This window comes from Chelonia mydas, chromosome 6, assembly GCF_015237465.2.
Source record: "Chelonia mydas isolate rCheMyd1 chromosome 6, rCheMyd1.pri.v2, whole genome shotgun sequence".
NCBI classification, from domain to species: domain Eukaryota; kingdom Metazoa; phylum Chordata; order Testudines; family Cheloniidae; genus Chelonia; species Chelonia mydas.
The window spans coordinates 104,412,389-104,434,916 of record NC_051246.2 but is presented as its reverse complement, the minus strand read 5'-3'; the positions used below and the strand labels follow the sequence as shown (position 1 = coordinate 104,434,916).

Here is a 22,528-nt window from a genome sequence, read left to right as displayed (position 1 = left end):
TAGTCTGGAGAAGAGAAGACAGAGAGGACACGATAACAATTTTCAAGTACATAAAAGGTTGTTACAAGGAGGAAGAAAAATTGTTCTTCTTAACCTCTGAGGATAGGACAAGAAGCAATGGGCTTAAGTTGCAGCAAGGACGGTTTAGGTGGACATAAGGAAAAACTTCCTAACTGTCAGGGTGGTTAAGCACTGGAATAAATTGCCTAGGGAGGCTGTGGAATCTCCATCAATGGGGATTTTTAAGAGCAGGTTGCACAAACACCTGTCAGGGATGGTCCAGATAATACTTAGCTCTGGCTTGCGTGCAGGGGCCTGGACTAGATGACCTCTTGAGTTCCCTTCCAGTTCTATGATTCTAATCTGAGACCCTTTCACCCTCAAATTACCTCATGACCTATCAAAATATATCATGAAACCCCAAACCATGATTAGACTGCCTCATACTAAACGTGATCTCTTTCTCTTTCAGTAGAAGCCACTCAGTGGAATTCCTGCCTTCTGTGACAAAGTGGGTTGGAATGCTGAACAGAATTAATAATGGCCTGATCCTGTTTCCTTGATTCCCACAGAACCTCCACTGATTTCAACAGGAGTTTTGACTGAGCTGGGACTGCAGGTTTAAACCTAAAATGATGGAGTGGATGGGGACAAGGATCAAATCTTTACTTCTACATTTTCTCCGTTTAAGAGAGAGGTGTGTTTTTTGATAGCAGATGTGCAGAAAGTATTTGGAGCTATATTGGTTCTTTGGAAAAATCAGTCAAGTTCAGTATCACTATCCGCAAGAATTCATAAGTCAAGCCTCCAAAAATCATGAGTTTTTTTTTAAATATAATAAACATTGGACTCTTTTTGCCTGCAGGATTCCAAGCCTTTGGGATGCATTCAGGTCATTATTAAGGCTTTTCTTCACCATCAGGAGGGCTAGAAACTTCCAATTTTTTAAAACCAAAGCTGAGATTCTCACATAATCACCTGAATCCAGAAGTTGAGTCTTTAAGAATAAGATCAACTATCATGAGACTCATAACACAATCATGAAAAGAAAAGGAGTACTTGTGGCACCTTAGAGACTAACCAATTTATTTGAGCATAAGCTTTCGTGAGCTACAGCATCCGATGAAGTGAGCTGTAGCTCACGAAAGCTTATGCTCAAATAAATTGGTTAGTCTCTAAGGTGCCACAAGTACTCCTTTTCTTTTTGCGAATACAGACTAACACGGCTGTTACTCTGAAACAATCATGAAAGTTGGCAATACTGTAAGTTAGGTAATGTGCGGCTAATACTTCCCATGTGACAAGGAAATTGACCTTGGTAACCCTGACCTCTGCCAGGTGACTGGGGCCTGAGAATAAAGAATAGTCACTTCCAACACTCCTGCGTATCACACCTGTTATCAGATTGTGACAAAGTGTAAAGGCTCTCTGGCATGCAAAGACTCACCTAGTCTCTGCCTGCCACATGATTGATCTGCATGGGGCTATGAAAGGAAGGGGGTGCTGGTTCAAAGGAGGCTAGCATCGAGCAAGCTTGTGCCCCTGCCCTTCCCAGGTTGCTGAAACTGGGAAGGCCTAGCAGGTTATCACTCAGTAGTTTGAGTTGATTTGTTCTGGTTTTGAGCTTATATTTTAGCAAATAAAGCTAGTCCTGAAGAAAGGGACATGAAGAGACCCTGTAGTTGGGACTTTATTTTTCTGCACACTGATTTACACAGACCAGCAAATAATATTACTATTATTATTTATTGTGCAGTGACACTTAGGAGCCCCAGCCATTGAACAGGACTCCATTGTGCTAGGTGCTATACAAACCCAGAACAAAAGATCAGTCCCTGCCCCAAGGAGTTTATAATAAGTATAAGACAAGAGACAATAAGAGGAGACAGACTAATAGACTAAGAGTATATAATTTACAACAACTTGCAGGACAAAATTATTCCTTCTTCTGGCACTCGACATTTTAAGAAAGAACCTTTTTGATTAGCTAGTGCCTGATGCAAATTATACCATGATCCAATAAAAGAGATAGCATTCCCTCCCTTCTTCCTGTATCCACTATACACCCCTCTCTTCAACAGAGGAAGTACCCACCTGGCGTTTGCTCTGGTGTTCCACCAAGTGCAGGAGCAGACTGTTCATGCCTGGTCAACCTCACAGCTAAAAACCAAGAATAATTCTGTTTAAATAATCAATAGAGACAACTTAAACTTCAACATATGCTCAGCATTAAGCTGAGTTTGATCTAAGAGCGTTCTCAAGTGTATGTATTAATTGTTATTATGCAGTGAATGTAACATTTTAGAAGACTGATTTTTGTGGAGTTGTGGTTTTATGCTCTCTATCCCTTAACTCTAGTCTCCTTTATTACTCAGTTTTTCTGGTCCAAGAGTCATTAAACTAGAAGGACTCGTGCAGGATCCAGAGTTAATCAATAAAAGTTACATAAGATCCACAGAAAACTATAAGCAAAATAAATTTGGTTTTAATTTGGTTCTCTACTAATTTTAGAGAAAAAAATCTAATTAATTTTAGCAGCTCATTGGCACCGATGACTCAGGTTAATTTTAACAAGTATTATATTATACAGGTTGGGGATATTAAGTGTGGCTGAAGTATCTTTTAAGTACAGGACTAATTAATATTTGTAAAGTCCTCTAAAAATGAAAAATAGATTTAATTGTCATTTTTCCTACAGCATATTAAAAATATTCTAATCATATATATTTTTACAGTACATGCAACCCAGAGGATTTTGAGAATCAATTTCCTCGCATGTAAGATGGTTATAAAAATGTTTTGTATGCACATTATTATACTGCTAAAGGAAATCTGCAAATATAGAATGGCTGCAGCAAAGAATTTGTTGTTTGAAAAGTGCCAATATATAGTATAGTGCTGTATAAATTGACAAAACGTATTAATTAATAATTATCAGTAATAACTGAATCACTTTCCAAAAGCTACCTCTAGTTCTTGTCCAAGTAAGCAATACATTAGCCACCTTACGTAGATTAAAAACTATCTACAAACTTGTGTCAGAGCATTTCATTCTACCAATAAAACAAGTACAGCACAAAACTGGAATGTTGTCCCTGTTATTTGGAAAACTCACTGACTTCTAACTACCTGAATAATGTCTGAGTCAGTCCGTAACCCAGATATGCTAAACTGTCCCAACTGGATGAATACTGAAAGTCCCATTGTGTACTCAGCAACAGGATGCAATCTTAAGGGAGAAGATCCAGGCTTATCACAAAAATATAAAAGGATACTCAACGGATTTTGGTGGTTAAGGTTTCTGGAAGGGAGAGTGCTCTCTTTGATTCCCCGGGTCCCTTCACACTGTCCCTCAGGGAACGCACGCTCTTCTGACGATTACGTGCAAAACGAGCCCTCTTGATCTTCCACATTGCTGTATCACTGAGGTTGGCAACATTTGTCCGGACAGCAGTGATAGCTTTACAAATGCAATCAACCAAGTTAGGATTCATTCCACAACATATTTACTGCAATCCTGAAAAGTGCCACATGCAGGCAGACCCCAAGTCCCACTGAAGTCAACAAGCCTTTGACTGGCTTTGGGTGCAGAGGCTCCACCTGCGAGGAACACATTGCATGATCTGAATCATCAGCTGTGAAACCCCAAACAGTTGACAAATATATTTTAAAAAGTAATTTTGATCCTTCTCTAAATATTAGAGATGGGACAAAATGAGGCCCTTTTGAATTGAAGATGACGATGAATGAGGACTTCACCCTTTAAGAGAGCAGAAATCTCATGAGAACAGCTCAGAAAGTTTCAGTGCTGTCAAATACAAGCTCGGACTGCAGACCCGCTTTGGTCTCAGACTCAAACTCTGAACTGCCTGCACCTAACTCAGATCTGCATCTGAACACTGCCCCCTGAGGCCTCTGAACAGGGTTCTCCTCTCCCAGGAGATTATTACCAGTAAACAGAGGTGAAAGTAAGCCGGTACAGTACAGTACAGCGTACCGGCAAGAGCTGGTACACAGCCGACCATACCGGCAGGGGCAGCTTCTCCAGGCGGGCAATTTAAAAGGGCCCTGGGCTCCTGGCATTGGCTGGAGCCCCTCGCCCTTTAAATTGCCGCCAGAGCTCCGGGGCTCCCAGCCACCGCCACAGCTACAGCTACCGTGGGGCTTCAGCGGTGATTTAAAGGCCCTGCCCCTTCCGTCTGCGGCCACCCCCCACCCACCTGCTGCTCAGGACCCCGGCCCTGCGTACCGGTAAGCCCCTTAAGTTCCTTTTACCCCTGCCAGCGCACTTCAATTAGCTTTAATGGAGTCACTGATGATCTGGGCACATGAGACACTGAAGCCCTTTGATTTTTACAGTAATTAGAGATCCAAAAGCAAATAATCAAATCCCCTAAACACCATATGATTATGTTTGGAATGCCAAGAAGCAAAGGGGCAAAAGGTGGACATCTGAAGCATAGTTATATATTAAATGCTTCCAAATATTTTTCACTTTAAGTTACTGATTTAAAAATTACAAATCAAATAAATCATGTGAAAATAATCATACAAAGACAAGTGCAATTATTATTTTGTCTTAGCCCATTGGAGGATGGGGAAAAAAACAGGATCTCCATGGGTATCTTAACAGGAAGCCAGGTATGTGCAGTACCTCTGGTAACAAATGTCTGTTACAGATACAGTGGGAATTATTAACTGTTGTATGAGCCCCAATGTAATATCATCATTCCCATTCATCCATTTGTGTCTTTTGGACTGTATGGCTTCTGGGCCAGGGATTGTCTCTTTACCTATATTTCTACAGCCCCCAGCAAAATGAGGGCCAAACATGACTGGGGCCTTTGGGAATAATAATAAATACATAATAATAGTATAATTAATTTATTAATTAATAATAATAATAGCGCAAACTAAAAACCCCTCCACATTAGGGCTCAAGAACAGTGTTTGGGGGAACTGGTTCTAAAGAACATTCAGGCTAACTCAGTTTGACCCTGACTAGTCACAGAACCAAATTATGTTTCAACAAAGTCTGAGAACCATGTTTTAACTAAAGCAGAACATGGCGTTCAAAAACCTTTAAATATAATGTATCCTAATCTGGTCTAGGCATGTTCACACTGGGTTATCCACTTCTAGTTTAAAATGACTACATCAGTTCAGCAAACCTGGTTAAAGCCCCACTGCAGATGGGGCCTTCACTTCTCTCCTTCCCTAGTTCAGGGAGCTGAATTCCAGCAGTGGTGAAAGGTAATGTTTCTGATTCTGCTTACTTGTTGGAAACGGGAATTCTTTGTTGCAGTCCAGATGAAGCTGTGCTTCCAGAGACAGTGTCTCAAAGCGATTCACAAAGAACTCCCAGCTCAAAGCTGGAATGTCCTGCTTTAGAAAATGAAGGAGCAAAAGCTTGCTGAGAATTGTGGGTCTGTCTTTGACAACTGTATCAAACTGGAAATCAAGGCAGAGGCACAGACCCTGTGGAGGAAAAAAAGAACAGAACTCAGATGTAAAGAGTATAACAAGTGTTCTTTAAAATAGAGAGGCAAACCTCACAACTTCTCTAATCAGCTGGTAGAGAAGAGGAGCCTGTTTCTGGTCTCTCACACGTCAGTTGGGAATAACTCTACTGAAGTTGATGGAAAACCAGTGTGAGGGAACAATTAGGCCCTCGTCATTTTGAATGGGGGATTTTCCATTTTAATTTTTAAAAATACATAGGGTAAAATGTTGCCCTATAACCTATTACATGCAACACACAAAATTCTCCCTGATCACACCCTGCTGCTCTATTGGTTCCAGTGAAGTTATACCAGTGTAGTGGCCCCAAGTCATTTTAAAGCGGAGGAAGCAACACAGAGTTCTGACAAGCAAGGAATATAGGAATCAATGCAGTGCATCTAGAAACAGTTTCAAACCCAAACCCCACCGTTGCTATGACATACCTGTCAGGCAGAAGGACATTGTAGGTATTACCAATGCAGATGTGCATACCATGCAAAACCCTTTGCCTCAGAATTCTTGGGCTGAATTCTGCCTTCATTTTCATCCATGCAAACCCATTGCTTTCAAGGAATCTTCAAAAGCAAGGGGGTTCTGGGAATTTGGCCGTTTATTTCCAGCAGAGCCATAAAAGTAGCATTGGGGCTAGTGCACTTAAGTCAAAAGCTAATGGAAAGGACTTTGCTTGCCAACAGAAATCCAAGGAGTTTGATGTAGTTTTCATGGAGAGTGGAGACTATTGAAGCATGTACCACTAGAAACGTATGTTACCTCCCATTAATTCAATCCATGAAACATGATGGGACTTTAGCAGCAATTCTACTGGTTCAACTGTTCTAAGTAATCAAAAATGTTATTTTAAATGTTTTAATAACTACATAGCTCAAAACTATAGGTCTGATCTTGACCTTCTAGTGTACCCAAAATTCCCATTGATTTCAGTAGGAGTTTTAGGTAGGCAGGCTCAGGCCCCAAATGAGAAAGATCTAGTACATGATTAAAAGTATCAAAGGCACTAATCTCATAAAATGCTGCTGTGTTTTATTAGCACAAGAATTTTGAGCTTGCTGCCAACATTCATGTTTGAAAAAGACAACAGGAATTAAATATTTAACAAGTACAGCATATGTGGGACAAGTCTGTCTTCCTCAACAAGAACCACCTTTGGCCAGACCACAAAGAAAAATCTGGTTTGGGCAGTCATTTGCAGCCTTTGGCATATGCAATCAATTTGTCAAAGCACTAGGGACACATCTGAAAAGATTTACACAGGACTGGAGCTGAGCAACTCCCACTGTCTTCAGCAGAATCCACAGTCCCTGAGCTGTGCTTTGAAAATCTGCCCCATATATCGTATAAAATAGCAAACTCTTAACTGCATTTTATGGGCAACTGTACTGGAATTATTACTTAAATACTGTTTTTGTTCTATCTACCAGAAATAATTTATACCAGATATTGCACTAAACTTTATAATGAGATTTTTTCATCTTGCTTATAAATGTAGGTCCTGATCCTGCAAAGATTTATATATGTGCTTAATTTTAAGCACAAGTAGTCCAATCAGTAGGTCTTCTCACATGCTTAAAGGTAAACATGTGTATAAATCTTTCAAAGATCAAGGCAATAGGTAGCTTTGTTTTCATAAAATTTTCTGCTATCAGTTTACCTGTGAGTAAGGCCCTTCATGTACAGTGTTATTTTGTTTAAAAATTCCTAGGAATTTATCAGTGTTTACTACAAAGACAAAAAATGGGTGAAAATCAGTGCAAAAAATTAACTTCACTGTTTTCTGGTAAATATTGGGAGACAGGAGGACAGAAAAAACAACATATAGAGAAAAGTAAAAATACTGAAAGTAAAAGGAGTTTAATGCTGTGGTTTATTTCAAAAAATGTACATTAGCAGTTCGTACACATATGCACATGTGAGTGTGTGTATCTTCCACTACTTTGCCTTACTTTAACAAACAACTCGCAATTACACTTAGACTAATTTATTATTAACATAAACACATTTACCTTATATAATGTATTAGATTTTCTTAATATAAACAGTATTTTCCTGTACATGATTGGTCCAAACTTAGGGTGAAAATCAGTAAAAACTGAATAATAGCTTTTGTAAAACTTGGGAAATTTTCAGTAAGAATCAGTAAAAACTGAAAACGAAGGGCCTTCCTGTGAGTCAGTAGATTTTTGAACTATATTTTTTTCCCCAGCATTAAAAATAAAATCACCCCAATTTGTTTTACCCATTATAAAAATAATTATATTTTTGCAAGTAATAGCTCAGATGCTATAGAACCCTACTGGAAGCTCTAGTGTTTTGGACCAGAAGACTGGCACCTCTAGAACCTGTAAAGGGCATGTTGCCTCTGTGTCAGTTAGCTACTGAGAACCTTAAGATGCTGTGTTTTCTGAGGTTATAGTGATGGGCCAAACTCCAGACTATGAATCTGAACGCCTTTGAACTTTGGGGGAAAAAATGGGTCAAGATCCTGTCTTTGTCACTTGCACTCATTTCTAGCTTTGATGTATGTTTTTGTTCCATATGTTGAACCTACCTGCAAAGCTGGCCTCTTTATGGTGTCAAGTAATAGCCCAGCTCTTGTAGCCACTGCTGGGTTGACATCCTCCACAGCAGTCAAAAAACAGCAGAATGCATGAGCCAAAGAATACTTCAGCAGGTGATTTTTTGTCACTGAGTGAATATCCAGAAACCTGCACAAAACAGCCACTTTCTCTACTGCAGCAGACAAGCCCGCAAAACAAAGAGAATATTCACATTAATTCAGGCAGTGACCTGTGTTTTGAACAACATACACAGGCCTGTATCTCATCGAAAACAACAAAGAATAATTGAAACATCAACTTGTTTCCACTTCCAGCTTTGTGCAACAAGTGCACATTTTTCTCATCACCCCAGTTACTTACAGGTTCCCAGATTCTCCCCTGCACTACAGCCACTTTGTTTCATACCGTCAGTGCAAAGTAGCTCCAATTCCAGCACAGCCAGCCACAGGAGGATCATTCCAGTGCAGGAGGATCTTTTGGAGGCACAGAGCCAGCACAGCTGCTTCTACACCACCCAACCTGCCTACAGCTTGCAGGGCTAGAGGAAGGGGCTTCTAAATTCATAGATTTTAAGGCCAAAAGGGACTATTATGATCATCTAGCCTGACTTTCAGTATAATACAGGCCAATAAAATTTCACCCGGTTCTCTGCATCCTAGCAATCGCAAGCAGCTATAATGGCCCTTCAGAGGCACTGACAAACAGCAGAATTTAGAGCAGCTTTTAGATGGACTGTCCTGGTGTACCGTTGGCCAAAGACCTCTTTACACCACACCCCTTTTCCCAAGCTGTCCTGTGCACTCCTTGTCTGCAGCCAAGGATCTGGGCCAATAATTCCAAAACCAAAATCCAGTGGGCTTGAGTCTCCTCTCCCTTACACCAGTGTAAATTAAAAGTAACTCCACTGAAGTCAGTAGATTGACACCAGCGTAACACCAGCGTAAGAGAGGAAAATAAGTAAGGCCCATTGATTGTAATAGCTGCTCCTTTCTTTTCATTCCCCTATTTCAAATACCAGGATCATTTTGATTTGAAGTTACTCCTCTTTTAAGAAGCAGATGGGAACAGTCACTGCTTCTTTGCATTAAACCTGAACTAACATCATGGGCCTTGATTGACCAATACAGAGAATATCAATCCAATGGGCAGTAATATATATCTGTTTTTTCTGATAACAGAAGGGTAAAACTATGCGTGGAGATTACTAGAGAATTTTATCATGCTACAAACATACACCAATAATGGAGAACTAAGTTAAATAACATTTAAAAGGCGATCCAAGAGGGTACACAGTGAGTAATGCTCCATGACTGGAGATATGTAAACTAGCCAGAGCACTAGGAAATGGACTATAAGGAACAAACCTGCATTGATGAGAGATAGATGGACTATGTGTGGAGGACCTACTGGGTCTTTTCTATCAGTGTGGTCTATGATTTTATTAAACCAACCACCAGAGCAGCCAATGAAGACAATGAATATTTAAAAACAAAAAAAACCACTTATGGGTAGCAGATGGAAAGAAACTGTAGAAAAATAGCCTCTCTACCTTAAACAGCCAATGTCAACTACAATACCTACAACTGACAAAGCCCCTTCCTCCCTGCCATATTAACCCGCATGCAAATATCATACACTTCTCAGACCTACCTGCTTCAAACCTCATCTTCCAATCTTTGCTGTTAAAATTGCTGTTTATGATTGTCCAGAAAATATCAGCTCCATGAGGAAGCGACAGAGCATGTAGAAGAAGTGGGACAGCCAATGAAGAAAGCTGAGAGAAATCAGACTTCACTACTCTCCATAAGCTAGAAGGACCAACAAAAGCAAATCTGATCACAGAATCTGTCTTTTACTTCACAGAACATCCTTCACATTAAATGTCGACATCATGTTGCTGGGCGGAATTTGCTTAATAAGAAAAGGGGTACATTTGTGAGTTACACCCAGCACCCATGTTAACAATTCAGTGCTGCTCTATGTGGAAGTCCCATATACCCCTGCATCTACATTCATTTTAAATTCATTTTTGGGGGGGAGGTTCTAGCAGTTTTTTGGAAATTGTCTATGATAGACATTCACCAGCATAACGGAGACAGAAATGTATTACTCCACATGAGAAACATACATCTGGCTCGTAAAACAAGCAATGTGTGGAACACAGGAACTGCTATGCCTGATCAGATCAAAGGTCTATCTCATTTGGTGTCCTCTCTCCAACAGTGATGCTTTGGCACCTGCTTACAGTTGGTTACTCCCCTTTGGTTTTACCCTCACCAAATGACATATTTCTCAGCTAATATTAAGAGGTGGCAGGGAATTTTCGAACCATTTTTTTTCTGATAGAAAACGTTGTTCTTGCAAAATCTAAGTTGTCCTTGGTAAAACTTTAATTTTACCAAAATGTTTTTGATTTTTTTTATTGGGAAAATCTAAATGAAATATTTCATTTCTGATGGGGTGTTCCTGAATCAAAAAACTTTTCAGTTTTTTTTAACTGAATTAAACATTTTGTTTCGGGTCAGTTCAACATTAATCTGCGTCCACCTGGGCAGCTGCAGTGCCTCATGGAAGCTGTAGTTCAGATGCTTCATGCCCTCTTTCTCCCCCTGTGGGCTTGGCTCCCCAGCCAGACTCTATCTCCCATGGTGCACCTCGTTCTCCCCTCCAGATACTCCCTTTGTGGCGCATTACAGGGAATGCAGTCTGTGACAGGAGCCTGGTCCATAGAAGAGAATGGGGAGGAGGGATGTACCCAAATTACAACCCCTTTGAGGCATTGCAGCAACTCAGGCAGACATAGTTCCCTGTCAAACTGAACCTAAACATTTCAATATTTAATTCCAGTAAAAAAAATTCAATATTTCAATTTTTCATCCAGATTTGGAACCGAAGAACATAAGAACAGCCATATTGGGTCAGATCAATGGTCCATGTAACCCAGTATCCGATCTGCAGACAGTGGCCAATGCCAGATGCTTCAGAGGGAATGAACAGAACAGGGCAATTAGCAAGTGATCCATCCCCTGTCATCTTGTCCCAGCTTCTGGCAGTCAGAGGTTTAGGGACACCTAGAGCATGGGGTTGCATCCCTGACCATCCTGGCTAACAGGCATTGACGGATCTAGCCTCCATGAACTTATCTAGGTTTTTTTTTAAAACCCAGTTATACTTTTGGCCTTCACAACATTCCCTGGCAACAAGTTCCACAGGTTGACTGTGCATAGTGTAAAGAAATACTTCTGTATCTAAGTTTTAAACCTTATGCCTATTAATTTAATTGGGTGACCCCTGGTTCCTGTGTTATGTGCAGGGGTAAATAATACTTCCGTATTCACTTTCTCCACACCATTTATGATTTTATAGACCTCTAGCATATCTCCCCTTAGTCATCTATTTTTCTAAGATGAATAGTCCTAGTCTTTTTAATCTCTCCTAATATGGAAGCCGTTCCATACCCTTAATAATTTTTGTTGCCCTTCTCTGTTCCTTTTCCATTTCTAATATATCTTTTTTGAGATGGGGTGACCAGAATTGCATGCAGTATTCAAGGACTGGGTGTACCATGGATTTATAGAGTGACATCATGATATTTTCTGTCTTATTATCAATCCCTTTCTTGATGGTTCCTAACATTCTGTTAGCTTTATTGACTGCAACTGCACATTGAGCAGATGTTTCCAGAGAACTATCCATGATGACTCCAAGATCTCTTTCTTGAGTGGTTACAGCTAAATTAGACTACATCGCTTTGTATGTACACACAAAAACAAAATGTCAAATACCAGAATTTCCTGATTTTCTATCGGCTCCAGCTAATGTCTAATATAAACACTGCCATATGCACTCTTGAGAACAGAGATATTGTGCAACCCTTCTTATTATTATCATCATTATTTATACTGCACCACAAGTGCACGTGGTGCCTTACAGACAAATAAATAATCCAAGAAAGCTCTGAAGATTTAACAATTTAAGATGAATCCTGCAAGTCCTTACTCACCCAAGTTGTCCCACCAAAGCTGATTGAATTGCTTATGCTAGTAAGGTGTTTACATGATTGGGCCCCAGAGCAATAAGACTTGACATAAGGAGAGACAATAACGGACAAAAGGGAAGGGAGGAAAGAAAGGAATGAGATCTACACAATGTCAGTTTCTTAGTAAATGAGATGACAAGTCCATTGTTCACATGGCCAAACTCCTTGAAAATAAACTACAGCAAGTGTTTCAGCCCACAGCACTCAAAACAGAACTTATGATTTAAAAATAAAATTCACATGCTGTACATAATTCTGATCTGCTTTTCCTTGATCTGGTTTTTTATTATCCACAAATCAGTTTCATGGACAATATATGACCATTCCTGGAACCAAATCTGCACTGCAATCAGGGAGGCACAGTGGTCTAGCAAATGGAGCACTGGACTGGGAGTTAGGATACATGGGTTCTGTGTGACCTTAGAGAAGTCACTTCACTTTTCTGTGCCTCTGTTTCTCTTCTCACCCTTTGTCTATCTTGTCTATTTAAACTGTAAGATCTTTGAAGTAGCAACTGCTTCTCACTGTGTGTTTGTACAATGCCTAGCAAAATGGACCTCTGATTCAGGTTGGAATTTAGAAGCATTAAATGTAATATAAATTAAAATGACAATTCCTGGGTTAAAAGCATACCTTGCAATCAGCATGTGATCTTGAATGTAAGCTAAGAATTGTGGATGGTCCTTTCTTGACATGTACAAACATTCCCCATGAAGACAGAGAATCTTCAAACAGTTCAGCATGTTAAAAAGAATGTCTGGCTCTTCAAATCTGGCCATTTCCTGTGCAAGCAATTCATGTAATTAATACTACTCTCAAAGCAGGGATGTCATTAAATCAAATATATAAATTTAAAAAGTAATCAGCTGTACCTGCAATATAGTGTATATGAGCTTCAACGTAACCGGAAGTTGCTGGTAACAGAATTTTCTTTCAGTGTCATTTTTTATTGATGCTAAAATCAAGTTACATTAGAGTCATTAATATATCATCTCTTTTGCTGGTTGGGAATGAAACTAGAAATTAAACCAAGGGAAGGTGAGATTGCTGCAAAGGACAAATGCATCCCAGCTGTATCTCTACTGCAGTCAGTAGAATTATATCAGGAATTAATTTGACCCATAAAATTTTTCTGTGTGATCAAAGGAATGGGTTTTTTAATGATTTTTTCTTGGTCCAACAATTTTGCTATATAAGTGTATAAATGGAATGCAACTTTCCCATAGAATGAACAAAAGTATTAAATACATGAAAAACTATCAATTCCATGCTGTTGAACTTGCAAGACTACTTTAAATATTTGTATCTTTTTTTTAAGGAATAAAGCCAAACCAATGCTTCATTTAACACCTACTTCAAATGTCCTCCTAACTTACTAGCATTTTCTGTTGTCTCTGTATGATTTCCTGGGTTTTCTCCATGTTTTGTTGCAGATTTGTTTTCCTCTTCCCCTTCAGTTCCTATAATAAACTCGGGTCTAGTATACAGAAGACTATCCTCCAGGTTGTCTGTGGGCTCCTATAAGGACACAATAATGATTATACCTAGCTCTTATTTAGTACTTCTCATCAGTAGACCTCAAAGCAGTTTACAAAGAAGGTCAGTATCATCGTCCTCATTTTATAGATGGGGAAACTGAAGAATTCAATTCATTTCTTTATGTACAGATTTCAATACACAAGGCCAAAACCTGATCTTTAAGTTAAATCCTGCATGCATAAACAGGGCCCAAACTGAACATGAATGGACTGTACATTCGAGTGTGGTACTGTCAGCATTCTCAAATCTGGCCATTCAAGTCACTCTCATAAAAAGTAACAAAGGATCGTTAATGATCATAAGTGGCCAGGAACTTTGGTTAAGATGTTCAAAAGGGACTAGTGATGTGGGGTGCCCAACCTGAACCAGCTTCGAGGGACCTGACTTTCTAAAAATCAGGCCCCTTTAAGGGACCTCAAATCAGACACTTGAAAACTGAATCACCCAAAATCACTAGTCACTTGAAAATCTTGGCCCTTGGTTTCGTCAACTTCGAAGACGAAAAACACTAAGCAGCATCCTTTTTATCTGAAAGACTTCACCTCCAACAACAGAGCCCTGCCAGCACTGGTTGAATGCTGATATAGAAAGAAGAGTGCCAACTATTGTATCAATATCATTGCTACCGAGTGCGCCTTGAAGATTTCCCATCCAAGCTTATGAGATCTGAGAAGTCAATGGGAATTTTGCTCTAGAATTCCTCTATGCATAAGATCAGTGCAGTTCACTTCCTTATGACAGGCTAATTAAAACAGGAGTTTGGGAGAACTCTCATAATTTGTCATTTAATTACATAAGCTATTTCTTTCACTACTTACCACCAGTCTGATTTCTTCTTTTGGAGCTAGTCGTTCCAGCAGCTCACAAGCCAGCTGGTAACAGAGAATGCTAGACTGGCACAGGTTACATTCTACTACTTTTTCGTCTTTCTGACAGGTGTGAGAGCCACCCCAAGGGGCCTGAAACACATTGTTTATGATGGAAATTATGTCCTTCGAGAGACTGTTCTCCAAACCCAGGGTGATGCCATCATCTTGGAGTTCCATCTGAAAGTCAGTGACAGAACGGTAAGAAATTAACTATTTGATTAATGATCAGTGCTCTTCCTATTCTGCTTATTCTCACATTACTGCCAGTATTAAATTAACGAGACAGAGTATGACATGTAGTGTGGCTCACAGTTTCAAAAGCAGCCACTGATTTTGGGTGCCCAACTATAGACACCTAGGGTGGGATTTTCATAGCCACATAGGGGATTTGCATGTCCAATTCCCATTAACTTTAATAGGAGATGGGTATCTAAATCACTTAGACCACTTTGTAAAACTCAGCCCTAGCGCCATCCTTGGGTCCAGCAGAGATGTGTTTTAGTGCAGGACTTGAGGGGAGAGACAAAGATGGCTTTACACTAACTTTGTGCTTTCCCCTGACCCCTGACTCTGTGGGTTCCAGTTCGGCTCTCAGCACAAGTCAGACCAACCACCTGGGCTCCTTTCATTTATCCCAGTTGGTAACAGTCCCAAGGGGCCATTACACCAGCTGAGGATCGTCAGAGCACAGCAGCGCTCAGGCCACATCCTCTTTCCTTCCTACACTCTTGCCATGCCCCTAAATCAGTGGCTGTGACAGCAGGTTGTGTAGAGCTACCTATGACAACTCTATGCCACCCTGGGACTCCTCCAACCAGGAGCATCCTAATTTGTCCACTCAAGGGAACTTTATGTCCTCTCTGAATCACTAGAGTAGCACAAAGGGACTTCAGCAGAGGCTGGGATCTGAAATCTGAGCCTGATTTTTAGAGCTGCTAATCACCTACAAATCAGCTGTTAGTGGGGGGGAGAGGGGAAACCAAAAATGGAGGCACTGCAAATCAAAGGCCATTTCTGAATATTAGGACCTATATCAAGAGAGCATTATACTGGGATATGCCATTTGAAGTGAGCTGTAGCTCACGAAAGCTTATGCTCAGATAAATTTGTTAGTCTCTAAGGTGCCACAAGTACTCCTTTTTTTCATCCTGATTAAGTAGCTATTCTGAAACTGAAAGGAAGCCATTTAAAAAAAAGTTGGGAAAGACTTAAATGAAATAAAACACTACATGAAATAAAAAGACAAGAATGAGAAAGACATTGACTGCACTTTATCTTTACTGCCGCTCCTAATCTTCATTTGGTAAATTCTATATTAAAAGGTCAAAGCTCAGAATGTCACACCAATTTAACACTTGGTTAAGTGCCACTGAATCCCTTAACATTGGATGAAGGCATCCCCATTAAGGAGGTGTCTTCACTAGGAAAAGAGATGCATTTCTAACCAACATGAGGTAAAACCCTAGCTGAAAACAAGGCAGTTGGTTAGCAGTGAGGCTCCCCCAGTCTTTAACTCGACTTGCTAACTCACGTGAAAACCACAAACTGCCTTCACTAGGATTCTACCTCATGTTAGATAACTCAAGTTAAACACACACCTTTTTCCTAGGCTATGTCTACGCTAGCACTTTTGTCAGTATAACTTACGTTGCTCAGGGATATGAAAAATCACCCCGAGTTACACAGACAGAAGCACCAGTGTGTATAGTGCTATGTTGACAGGAGACACTCTCCTGCTGACTTAGCCACCGCTGCTCGTTAGGGGTGGTTTAATTATGTCAATGGGAGAGATCTCTCCTGCTGGCATAGAGCAGCTGCATTGGTAGACATGGCCCTAGTGAAGATAGGCCTTAGGGGGTTCTTCACAGATAAGTTTGCAATTAGTGCAGCCACTTAAATAAAAAGAAATTCGCTAAACTAGTGCAAATCCATGTGCACACACTTATTTTAATTGAAAAGTGGTTTATTTTGGTTTTGTTTATTTCTGTTCTTAAGGACTTGTCTACCTACAGAAGTGTCTACACTTAAAAGCACTGTCGATGTCCTGCTATAGCACTTCAGTGTAGACACTCACTACAGCAATGGGATGGGTTCTCCTGTTGCTATAGTCAATCCTACTCCCCAAGAGGCAGAAGCTAGGTCAAAGGAAGATTTCTACATCAGTCTAGCGCTGTCTATGCTGGGGGTTAGGTCGACATAACTACGTCACTCAGGGATGTGGTTTTTTCACACCCTTGTGCGACTTAGCTGGGTCAACCTAACTTTTTAGAGTAGACCTGGCCTTAAATCAGTTTATAAAGTGACTTAGTTAAACCAATACAAACCTCTATGTGAACACTTTTATTCTGGTTTAAGTGTGGCTTATTTTGATTCAGCCTAATCAATTCAACAACTTGTCCACAAGGAGTTTCCATCAGTTTAACTAAAGTGATTTAAAATTATACCTTAAATTAAACCTGTGCAACTTTCTTGTACAGACAAGTGCTGACACTGACTTAAAGTAAACTAAAATAAGTCTGGTTTAAACCAAAACAAGTGTCCACAGTGCCTTTTGTACCAGTTTAACCAAATTAGTTTAAAATCACACTTGCAGTTAAATCTATGAAACTCTGCATGTTGACAGCTGTAAATTGATTTCTACAAAGTCCCAATAAAGTGACCAGTCTGATTACACTATTTTGATCCACATATTTTTCATGTCTTTTGACTTTTGTGTTCATCTAAACATGGGAATAGTTAATTTCCTTTCAGGTCACTCAGAAAAAACATAGGTGGGTTTCAAGTATTGAGAACTGTATTTTTGCATCAGTTTAACAATCGAAATTCTTTATCTGCTGGCACCTGCTTCAGGATGAGATCAAACATCAGTATGAAGCAGTTCAGATTCATTTCATCTTCATCACAGTCAAAGTCGATAGTCCTCCCTCCAGGGTGTCCAAAGTTCTTGAAAGGGCTACGGAAAGGACTGAGCATGGGGCTGCGAAATGGGCTCTGGAAAGGACTTGGGAAAGGACTCAGCATATTGTGCTGAACCCTGCGCCCAGGATCAGAGGCAACACTCACCTGAAGAAACAAAAAGTGGATACACGCAAGTCAACTTTAAACACTTGGGCATTGGCTAGTACGATACTAAAGGAAAGGAGGGAAAGTGCTTTACTGTTCCCTGTTAGGGCTGTTTCTTGTACATTTTCAACTGGTTCTTAATGCCACTAAACGTTAAAATATATTATAAATTCAATGGGCCAAATTCTGCACTGATGTACATGTTGGTGTACGCAAGACAGTTGAGGTCAAATTAATGCTTGGTGTAATTCTGCTGATCTCAGTAAAGTTACATCAAAGGGGAATTTGGCCTCCTAGGGTAAACTGGCCAGAAAATGACTACAGGAGATAAAGGAGCCAAGTTACACTGATCTGACATTCTATGATAAGCAAAAGGAATCTAACCCCACAAATGCTCTGAATGCAGGGTAGTGGCTGATGAAAAAGAAGAGGGTACATTAAGAAAATAGGTTTCAGAGTAACAGCCGTGTTAGTCTGTATTCGCAAAAAGAGAAGGAGGACTTGTGGCACAAGGCACCTTAGAGTTCTCCTACCAGTTTCTGCATGTTATGATTCCTGGTGTCAGATTTGTGTCCATTCGCAACAAGTAGGAGAACACTTCAACCTCTGTGGCCACTGAGTAAAAGATTTAAGGGTGGCAATTTTGCAATAGAAAAGCTTCAAAAACAGACTCCAAAGAGAAACTGCTGAGCTTGAATTAATATGCAAACTAGATACCATTTAACTTGGGTTTGAATATAGACTGGGAGTGGCTGGGTCATTACACATATTGAATCTATTTCCTTAAGTTAAGTATCCTCACACCTTCTTGTCGTCAACTGTCTAAATGGGCCATCTTGATTATCACTACAAAAGTTTTTTTTTTCTGCTGATAATAGCTCATCTTAACTAATTAGCCTCTCACAGTTTGTATGGTAACTTCCAACTTATCTGTATGTATATGTATGTATATGTATATTACTCTATGTTCCATTCTATGCATCCGATGAAGTGAGCTGTAGCTCACGAAAGCTTATGCTCTAATAAATTTATTAGTCTCTAAAGTGCAACAGGTACTCCTGTTCTTTTTTTTAAGAAAATAGTGTCAACTAAGGTGATGCCTAGATGTGTCACATAGCTGAAAAGCAACTAGCAAGAGAATATAAAATAAAGCAACGTAGATACAGGAAATTTACATCCACACCATGATAGGCACCCCACATCACTCCCAGTAACACACACAAAATCCCATAGTGGTACAAGGAAGTACACTGTCAGACCACATATTTGTCTACTTTTAGGCCAACTATTGTCTGAAATACAGTATAGCCAACCTATGTGTTTCTTCTGTATGGTGTTCTACAGTGATCCTGGACTGGCTGTGTTATCCTCTATGAGTTTGCTGTCTGCAATGCCAATGCTACAACAGATGAGGATCCCTCTACAACCCAGGGATTCTTCAGTTGCCCATTTGGGGCAGCTTTTAGCCCCTTTGCACCATTAGTGGAGCTGAGGATCTGACCTTCTGAGTTTAAGCTACCTGTCACATGAGCTGTGTGTGGTGTCATTTAGCAGTATTCCTGTTTGCCTCTGAGTCAGACTCCTAGCATAATAATCACATTGTTCTCTCCTGAATATTCACTATGCCTGTGGGCGCCAACCTATCTTCTTTTGCTCCACAGAATCCAAATTTGGAATTTTAAAGCCTGAACACATTTTAATAAGTGGCTTTAGTTTACATCCATTTTTGCACCTCTACTGCAGAATTTGGCCCAATATAGGTGTGCTAAAATGTGAAAGAAACATTCCACACCTCACCTGCAGTACCAGCAAACAAATATTCACTGCTTTCATAAACATTGCATGCCAAGTAACTGCAGAATCTTCCATTGTTTTTCTGTAACTCAACTAAAAGTAACTAAATGCAGCAAAAATGTAAAGATAAGGAAGTGATGTTAAAATATGAAAATCAGAGGATAAACTCTACAGTTCTGAGTCACAAGGAGCAGAATTCATAAGGCTGATGAAAGCAAAAGGACATGCTTCCACTGATCGTTATTTATGACACATGCTTGTGTTTCTGTTACACAGGAAACAGTACAGTGTTTTAGAAATGAAGTACTAACAGATTTTCAGAATTTATGCACAGGTTTCAATAAATATGTTTGCTTTATTTTTCACATTTTCTCTGTTTAAGACTAGTGAATTAATTTTGGAAGCCAGAGTTAGATAGAGGAATCCACTGCAAATGGAGGAGCTGTTAGAGAAGCATTCAGTCAAATGTCTGATCTATTGCTGCTGGTCGCATGAGTTAAATATTGGCCAGTTTGGGTTTGTGCTGCTGCGAACTGGTTCATTTGATTTGTACAGCAGACAGCCTAGAGATTCAGAGTCTACGTTGTCTGCTGACATATTACCAGCAGATAACACTTTAAGGACTAGAGAGAGAAATTGAGACAGGATTGGATTTAATTTAACTGCAATGACTGAATATGCATCTGCCACCAAAAAGGCCCCCTCAAAAAGCCTCTAAGCAGGTTTGCCTATTGGACAAAGTGTTAGCTCTTAGCAATAAGTCAAAGGAAGCTGCTTCTCTCTTCTTCCATCAGAGGTAAATATTGGAGAGTGTAGAGGCAGGTTAGGTGAAATACAAGGAAAAATGGAGGGACAAGAAAACGAATTCTGCTCCATCACCACCACCAGTAAGTGCCTAGGCTCTACTAAACATGTGCGACATGAATATGAAAGCTCACCCTAGATGACCAGATGTCCATTAAAAATTGCTGGTTGATAGTAGTGGACAGAAGATACAGAGAATGAAAATTGTTGGAAAAGTTAACACAAAATAAATACTAGTGCTTAGCTATTATATAGATGCCATACACCAAGTGAAACAGTTCACTCAGAAAGAGATTTCACAATTACACTCTACCAAATTATTAATTTATAAATTAAAACTGATCAAATGGGAGGCTGGCATTAACTCAAGCTGTGTTGATTTTTATCACTCTCAAAATCTGTACTTTGTTTCCAATCAAGTGCTAGAGTAATTGGCAGCAAGTTTTTAAATCTTCATATGCAAATTAAAAGGGAAACTGTTTTAAGGAGAAAAAGAAAAAAAACAAGACGAAAGATAATACCCTTCGAGCGCCAAGATTCCCTGCCAGTTCACTGACTCTTGATTTTCTTTGATTTGCTAACTCTTTGACAGAATTAACTCCATCGGAAAACATACTGATCAGTAGCTGAAGAGGTACCACAATGTCTAACTCAGATAACACCTAAAGAAAGATAAAAATAAAAAAGCATGAGTTTTCAGCTCAGACCAAAAATACTAACTACCTTTATAAATACTTTAACCGTGCCCCTACTTCAACAAGGTCCATAAAAATGTGTCCACTCAAACTACTCACGTGATTGAAGTGAAAGTCAATGGAACTATTTGTGCTTAAAGTTAGGCACATGCCTAAGTACCTGGCTGAATCAGAGCCAAGCAGACCTGTCTGAGTACAACAAAGAGCACTTTCCAATATGCTTGCAACTGAAACCTGACAACTCTCTTTGCTGATATTTAAGGCCCCATTTACTCACAAACATTCTGATGTGAGGTGTTTTCACAAGATGTTTTTGTGAAGCAAAAATGACACAACTACTAGCATGAATAATTATTCTCTAGGTGTATCCACTAGTACTATTTATTATTTGTATTGTAGTAGTCCCCCAAGGCTCCAATCAGCATAATTCCTGTGGCCATTCTGAAAAGCTCTTTTCATTATTCTTCAGTAGATTCATTAAACAATTTCAAATATTGGTGAACAGACCAGGGCCTCTTCCTGTTCTCAAGGGACCCATTACATGCAGCAAATCACCAAGAGGGAATTCTCACAGTGACCCCTTCATGAACAAACCAAAGACAAAACTGTGCTCGCTCAAACTAGTCATCGAACAGTTGTTAATAAGCAAATCTGCAAAAGTCACAATCTGTTGGTGGAAAATTTGCCAACAGAAAAAACTATTACAGCCATCAACTAAATTGCTCTCTGCAAATAGGTCACCTAGCATTGACTGCATTGGGGCAGGAGCAATAACAATGGACATAAGTGTTATTCACAAAAGGTCAACTATTGTAAAATGCACATGGCCTTAAGGGGAGCTGCACCCTGCAGGATGAATCTCTGAGGGACAATCGTCCAAGTAGCTGCTCAGTACGGAGGGGAAGCACATATGGGTTGCAGTGTACATCTTCACTCCAGCCGGCCAGGTTTATGTGTTGGTACACAGGAGCAGTGGAGTCAAGGCAACAAGTGGTTTTGATAGACTCCAAAGGGAATCCAATCTAGCTCTTCACAACAAAGGACCCTTAAAAATTGCTTAAGTGTTCCTGAAGTCATTCGGCAGTCTACGAAGCAAATTAGGTGCAGACCCTAGAGTACAGCTGGGGAAGAGGCAGGGGCGCTGGGCCTACCCTCAAGACACAACCTACAGCCAAAGGAAAAACGGGCTTCTAGCCTTCCACCAAAAGGTGAGACCTATCACCTGAGATGGGAGAGTGACATCTAGCCTCCCTTGTACGTAGTGAGCTACCTATCTGCTTGCACTGGGGGTAAGCGAAGAGGAAAAAGACTTTCTGAACCTTAAAAAAGGTTTGATTCAGAGATGCGTGAAAGTTCAAGATAGCTCTTTTATGTCTGAACCATTTCACCCATTTCTAATTACAACCCCAGTAAGCTGCTTCAGCATGACCTATCCATAATAGTCACTTACATGCAGCCAGAGCAAAGCTTGCTCCTGCACAGAGGAAGGATAGCCCGTGAATCGACAACTAATGAAGCCAAACATCTCCTCCATGGAAAAAGGGAGTGGGCAAAGCTCAATATCAAACATTTTGCTGCAAAGAAGAAGAACAAAGATATATGGTCATTGGTTTGCTGTTATGTGCAGTACATAGACTGTACATGGAC

At 40.0% G+C, this 22,528-nt stretch overlaps 1 protein-coding gene across 15 annotated transcripts in view; it reads right to left on the bottom strand.

Annotated features, from left to right (window-relative positions):
* UNC79 (unc-79 homolog, NALCN channel complex subunit) overlaps positions 1-22,528 on the bottom strand; it is a 150,642-nt gene that overhangs the window by 78,331 nt on the left and 49,783 nt on the right. For 10 of the 15 annotated variants that reach the window (XM_043549119.1, XM_043549109.1, XM_043549106.1 and 7 more), the window contains 13 exons: positions 22,332-22,455; positions 20,708-20,848; positions 20,321-20,350; positions 17,367-17,588; positions 14,475-14,702; positions 13,494-13,635; positions 12,990-13,072; positions 12,751-12,899; positions 9,729-9,886; positions 8,069-8,250; positions 5,277-5,478; positions 3,281-3,460; positions 2,095-2,160 (listed from right to left, as the gene is read on the bottom strand). In XM_043549119.1, coding sequence (XP_043405054.1) covers positions 2,095-2,160; positions 3,281-3,460; positions 5,277-5,478; positions 8,069-8,250; positions 9,729-9,886; positions 12,751-12,899; positions 12,990-13,072; positions 13,494-13,635; positions 14,475-14,702; positions 17,367-17,588; positions 20,321-20,350; positions 20,708-20,848; positions 22,332-22,455 — 1,907 coding nt within the window. The remainder of the gene's footprint in view (positions 1-2,094; positions 2,161-3,280; positions 3,461-5,276; positions 5,479-8,068; positions 8,251-9,728; positions 9,887-12,750; positions 12,900-12,989; positions 13,073-13,493; positions 13,636-14,474; positions 14,703-17,366; positions 17,589-20,320; positions 20,351-20,707; positions 20,849-22,331; positions 22,456-22,528) is intronic. The other 5 variants (XM_043549113.1, XM_043549108.1, XM_037900872.2 and 2 more) reach the window with 2 other exon arrangements.